General features: G+C 33.1%; 1 protein-coding gene across 1 annotated transcript; it reads right to left on the bottom strand.

The window, feature by feature from the left end:
- Positions 1–285: 285 nt before the first annotated feature.
- LOC139482019 (nucleolar protein 58-like) lies at positions 286–4,247 on the bottom strand. Its single transcript, XM_071265658.1, has 6 exons — positions 4,117–4,247; positions 3,805–4,004; positions 2,962–3,291; positions 2,564–2,619; positions 1,515–1,785; positions 286–810 (listed from the first exon to the last, which is right to left on the bottom strand). The coding sequence occupies exons 2-6, from the start codon at positions 3,971–3,973 to the stop codon at positions 371–373; spliced, it is 1,266 nt and encodes a 421-aa protein (XP_071121759.1). The 5' UTR covers positions 3,974–4,004; positions 4,117–4,247; the 3' UTR covers positions 286–370.
- Positions 4,248–6,000: the final 1,753 nt, after the last annotated feature.

The following is a 6,000-nucleotide window of genomic DNA, read 5'->3' as shown; positions in this document are numbered from 1 at the left end:
ATGCATATTACCACCAAACACAGATCATGTTTTTTTTGTGGCGTCACTTTTACTGTTTTCCTGTTATGTACCTGTATACGCGGATTTGTTGTGGTAATTTGTGGAGGAAGCCGGAGAACCGTCGACCTTCAGTAGCAAAACTTAAAATCCTTGTTAATTAATAAATGATATAACTTATATGTCATTACATCTTTCTTCAGGCAGGTTAAATCGTGTCAACTCTTTATATAAATGCATAATTCCATTTTGACGTCTCATTCAGAAAAAAAATATGAAAAACAGAGATAACAAAAATATAGAAAATTTAATATAATACAAAACACAGTGATGAAAATAAAGAAAATTTGGTATAATTCAAAAAAACGATTTATCAAACTACAGCTTCATTCTTTTCCTGACGTTTGTTGCAAGAAAAGATTCGCAAAAATGCCTGAATGTTTGCTGAAACTGAATTTTTCTTTCCGTCATTATCAATGTTTTCCATGGTTTGCGACTCTTTCGTCTTTTCATCTTTGTTTTTCTTTGCCTCTTTCTTTGTTTTGTTTTTCTTCATAGCCTTCATACCATCTTTGTTGCGTGCCTCTTTCATCTCCTGACCCTTATTATTTTCTGTCTCTTTCTTTGTTTTGTTTTTCATAGCCTTTACACCATCTTTATTGCGTGCCTCTTTCATCTCCTGACCCTTATTATTTTCTGTCTCTTTCTTTGTTTTGCTTTTCTTTGTATCATGTTTTTTGTCCTTTTCAACCATAATGGGGGTCTTTTTCTTCTTTTCTTCTTTTGCATCTACTTTCTTTATCCTCTTCATTTCTGTAAACACAAGTGTTAGTATATCATGCATTTTTAAAATCATAATATTAAACTAGGGAAAGTATTAAATGAGACCACTTATTGATTAAAGACCAATAAACAAAAATGTATTTTTTTAATTTTTGCATTCAAAATTTAGTTAAGTATTAACTTGGTATCAGCTATTTAATCCTGTTTTACTATACATAAAGTCATGTTTGATAAAGAAAAAGCTGCTATTCAAAGAACATGAAGCAGTACAATATATATTGCACTAAAAATGAAACTGGACAAGGAACTGAACTTTTAACAATTTAATGTGCTTTTGTTGTACATTTTAAAATTTATTAGTATGCAATAGTAAAAAAAAAAATACAGCATACCATTTTTTAATTCAATAACCGCTTTAGAAACTTGCACAATCTTATTATACACACGGCGACACATAAAAAATCGAAGAGCAAGTGATGCGAACTTATTTTAATAAGATGGATACATGCAAAGATGTGATAATATTATGATTATATTTCGTATTTACACATGTAAAACATGTTGGTTGAATTAAAAATAATAAAAAAATTCTAGTTTGTACTATGTTTTTTTTTCTTCAAATATCATTAGCATGTCCTTACATTTTAAAATATTACTCGTCCTGTCAAAGGCGTCCATATAGAATCGTTTAAGGGAAAAAAACCTGGAAGTGTACATTTCAATAAAATGAATACCTTTCTCCAACATCTTTTGAGCTTTTATCTCAATCTTGTCAATCTTCTTTCTCCTCTGTTCTTCCTTTTTTTGTTGTACTTTGACGTCCTTGTTGTACCTTTTCATAATTTGATCTACCAACTTAAAGTGCAACTGTACAACTTTTTCCTCTTTTTTAGCAATTTTTTCTCTTAATTTCTCGTCTTTCTTAATATTTTTTTTTATCCTCTTTTTGTCCTTTTTTGATTGTTTGCTAATAGCTCCATTCTGTTTAGAATTCTGGACAATATCCTATGAAAATATCACAACATGTATATATAATTGTTATAATATAGTTGTACAACATGTTACACTTTGTTGTGTTTTGGGGAAAATATCTATAAACCATATCTCATCAAACATTAAAAGCAAAACAGGAATTATACTAAACATATTGGACAGTATATAAGATCCCACCAACTATGCATTCTGACTACGCCAAAGAAATAAATTGATTGATTGATGATTGCTTAACGTCCAGTGGCAAATATTTCATGCATGTTCTGGACGAGAACAAGTTGACAATAAATACAATACTAGATATGTCTTGTAAAATAGGCCATCCGGAATGATGGTCGGCGAAGTTTGGATTGCCATTGGAAGAGAGGGTATTTGGATAGGGACAGAAATTTTGACGTGTAACAGGCCACCTACGGACCCCCAAACAGTTGTTGTTGTTGCAAGGGTTCTTAACGTGCAAGAGAGCATGTCACTTTCTTTACACAAGGCATCGGATTTAGCGTCCCCATTCTGATCGGATGTGGCTGTGTACTTGATACATCCCGCACAGCTAAACGGAAGCCCCACTTTGGCAAGCGTTTTTACTGCCGGTCGGAAGAACAATCAGCGGCCATATTTCTATTCCCCCAGTAACCCTTGTGGCCTGAAGAAGTAAAAGACACAAATCAATACAAACAATAGAGAACAGCACTGTCGCTCGTGATAAAATATTAAGAAAAAAGTGCAAAACCGTGGACAGATCAGAATAGCTCAAACCCCCAGGACTTATTTCTTAAATATTGTATTGTACCTGGAAAAGATAGCCGGCATTCTTTGGCGACGATTTTTCTGTTGGTCCTAAAACATCTAAAAATAAAATACCCTCATGAATATAACTATATTGTCATTTTCATTTTTTTTTAAACTACAAAAAAAAAAAACCTGACAAGATAACATAAGATTTACAGATCCAGCCAATGATGATAAGGATTTTCACTCTCTAACGAAAACAACGAAAACGGCTTAACAATTTTTTTTAAATATACTAACAGAAAATATGCTACTAATCAGGTAAGAGTAAAAAAAAATCAACAAAAACACGGACATATTAAGGTAGAACTGTTTATGAAGTTAAAGTGTAAAACAAATCAGAAATAAAACTATTAAAATAAAACAAGTGGCAATGGAATTAAGAAATTATGTCATTACCTGCTAATTTCATGTATGCCTCTTTTTGTTCTTCTACACTTATAGATTCCTCTTGTTCTGCTGCACTCGCAGATGCCTCTAGCTGTTCTGGTGCACTCAAAGATTCCTCTTGGTGTCCTGCTCTGAGTAATGCCTCTTGTTGCTCTGCTGCACTCATAGGTGCACCTTGACGTTCTAATCTTATATATGCCATCTGTTGTTCTGCCACGTCTAATGCCTCGTCCAAGTCTTTCAATTCGTCAGATATATCACCGGCGTCTTGAACTTTCAACCCATATTCTTCCCTTTCTAAATATTCTTTTTCGGTTGTACCATGCTCTTTTAATTTGTCTAAATAGAGCAACACGAGAGTATAATTTTAATTTTCTTACACATTTAGTGCTGCCAGAGACATATATTAAGGCGAAAGCAGGTACATTTCAAAAATTAGACAACAACCTAACAACTCAAGAAAAGTATCTGGAAAATTAACATTTCGTATAAATACGATTTTGACAGGATTTGGTCTACTGTTACGAGAAATATAAGTAGTTCGAAATGATTATAATAGACAATTTTGTATTACATTCAGAAGTGTAAGCAATGACAGGGGAGGGATATTACTGACATACCTAACTCCTTTATCAGGGCAGATTCCCTATCCTCAGGGGTGGGAGATTACTGACATACCTAACTCCTTTATCAGGGCAGATTCCCTATCCTCAGGGGTGGGAGATTACTGACATACCTAACTCCTTTATCAGGGCAGATTCCCTATCCTCAGGGGAGGGAGATTACTGACATACCTAACTCCTTTATCAGGGCAGATTCCCTATCCTCAGGGGTGGGAGATTACTGACATACCTAACTCCTTTATCAGGGCAGATTCCCTATCCTCAGCTGCTCTTATGTCTCCTTCTACATTTGCCCACTGTTCGTATGTGAATTCAAATGTCGCAACACAAATGATTGCTTCACTGAACCCAGCTACTACTTTATGTACTTTTTCTTCTTTTTCTGCTGTCCACTCCATACTGAAGTTGTCCTGTTGATTGTTGAGTCAACTGCAAATTAAAAAAAGCATTATGAAATCCGTTTTAACCCATTCCCTTTACCCCTTTAAAAATTTGAACAACAAAACAAAGAACTTAAGAAAAATACTTTAAAGTAACTTACCACTCTCCGCTTGCGAAGTCTATTTTCTTCAGAAATGCTGCACGAGGTCAATTTAGACGTCTAAAAATTTATCCTTGTGCAATTTATCGACGATACATCGACGATAACGTTGTCAGAAGAGATGTTTATGACGTCGATGAATGGTATAGTCACTATAGGGAGCAACCAATATACTTTAAAAGGGGTGGGGGTATTGCTTTTTGTTTGAGTCAGAAAATTTCACTTATTTTTTTAACGCTATCAATTAAATTATTTGCTTAAAATTTAACACTATAAAGTATGGGGAAAATCTGGATTTAGAATACTTTTTTTGTTCTCTGATTGTGATTGAACAGAAGAATATTTGTTCCATCATTTTGGCAATACATGTAAGAATACCTTTTTTACTATCCCCCTCTTTTTGTTTCATCATAATGGTGTTGGGGTTTCCCTGCCAATTGTAACTTTTGCAAGGCGTTGGGGGTATAATTTTGTTAATTCTGATCGCGCAGTACTTCTAGTTTTTATCAAAATTATTATTTTCTTTTCCCTGTTGTACATTGTCTCTTTAATATTCTGTGTAGTGTTGTACGCTGGTAATCTTTTTGTCTTTGTGTTAGTCTATTTTACTTCAACTAAATTGTGCCGTGTGCAATCTTGTTGCCTTTTCTACTTCTTAATATTTACCCATAGAACCAAAATGATATTCAGCAGTGACAGATTTATAGGGAAAGTAAGGGTATAAAGGAGTACGTAACTCTTCGGCATTTTCATTTCTCAAATATTTTTAAAAAGGCAGTGGCTATTTGACCGGTACCGGCAAAATAGCAAATTTGCTACTTTACCGTCTCTGATTAAATTATATCTTACTGGAATTAAAATGGAAGAATAATAATTAAATATCGAAATTTTATATGTAAAAAACTTTTGTTACTGATACTCATTTCAACACTTAAACTTTTAACTATCAAATTAAATATATTCGATGTGTTCTATCATATGTACACCAAAAAGAGTGAGGAAAATGTCTCAAATTTAAAAGAAAGAAGATGTGGTATAATTGCCAATGAGACAACTCTCCACAAGAGACCAAAATGACACAGACATTAACAACTATATGTCACCGTACGGCCTTCAACAATGAGCAAAGCCAATACATCATAGTCAGCTATAAAAGGTCCCGAAATGACAATGTAAAACAATTCAAAGGAGAAAAATAACTGGCCTATTTTTGTACAAAAAATAAACGAAAAACAAATATGTAACACATAAACAAACGACAACCATTGAATTACAAGCTCCTTATTCATGTTCTAAGATATAAGCTTCCATTTCATTAAAAAAAAATCACACGAAAAATTGAACCTATTATGTGTTGCTCTCCTAGCTATAAAATGTATCCAATATCAAAGATGTGGAACATATTCTATCATAATCATTTGGTAACTAATGCAATTAGTGTCTCTTCCATGCCTGTCTTGCACATAAAAACTAAACTAAATATAAAATAAAAAACACTCCTAAGGCTCATGTTGGTTATCATCGTTCAACACAGTTTATAACACATATAGGAAAAACATAGAACTACTTTTATCATAAAACACTGTCAAACATCCAAACATACTATCCACACTCATCTGTGTCCACACTTGTAAGATAAATAAAAAAAAAAAAAAGCCGCGAGGAACATGCATTGCAGTGACATGTATATAGTTATTGTCTTTATCCTGCAATTAATTCTGTATATTATTTGTGTTTTGAAAGACATAAAAACACATGTTTTGCATTTATTTTCGATTTGAAATCCCTTGAGGCCCGTGTAGTAATACGATACAGTAATCACGATCTTTATTTAATATTTGACCTTGTTTTTATGTGTTCTTGCACTTAAATATTTATTCAAAA

This window comes from Mytilus edulis, chromosome 1 (genome assembly GCF_963676685.1).
Source record: "Mytilus edulis chromosome 1, xbMytEdul2.2, whole genome shotgun sequence".
NCBI lineage: Eukaryota > Metazoa > Mollusca > Bivalvia > Mytilida > Mytilidae > Mytilus > Mytilus edulis.
Note: the sequence above shows the minus strand (reverse complement) of the source record. Positions and strands in the feature narration are given on the sequence as shown.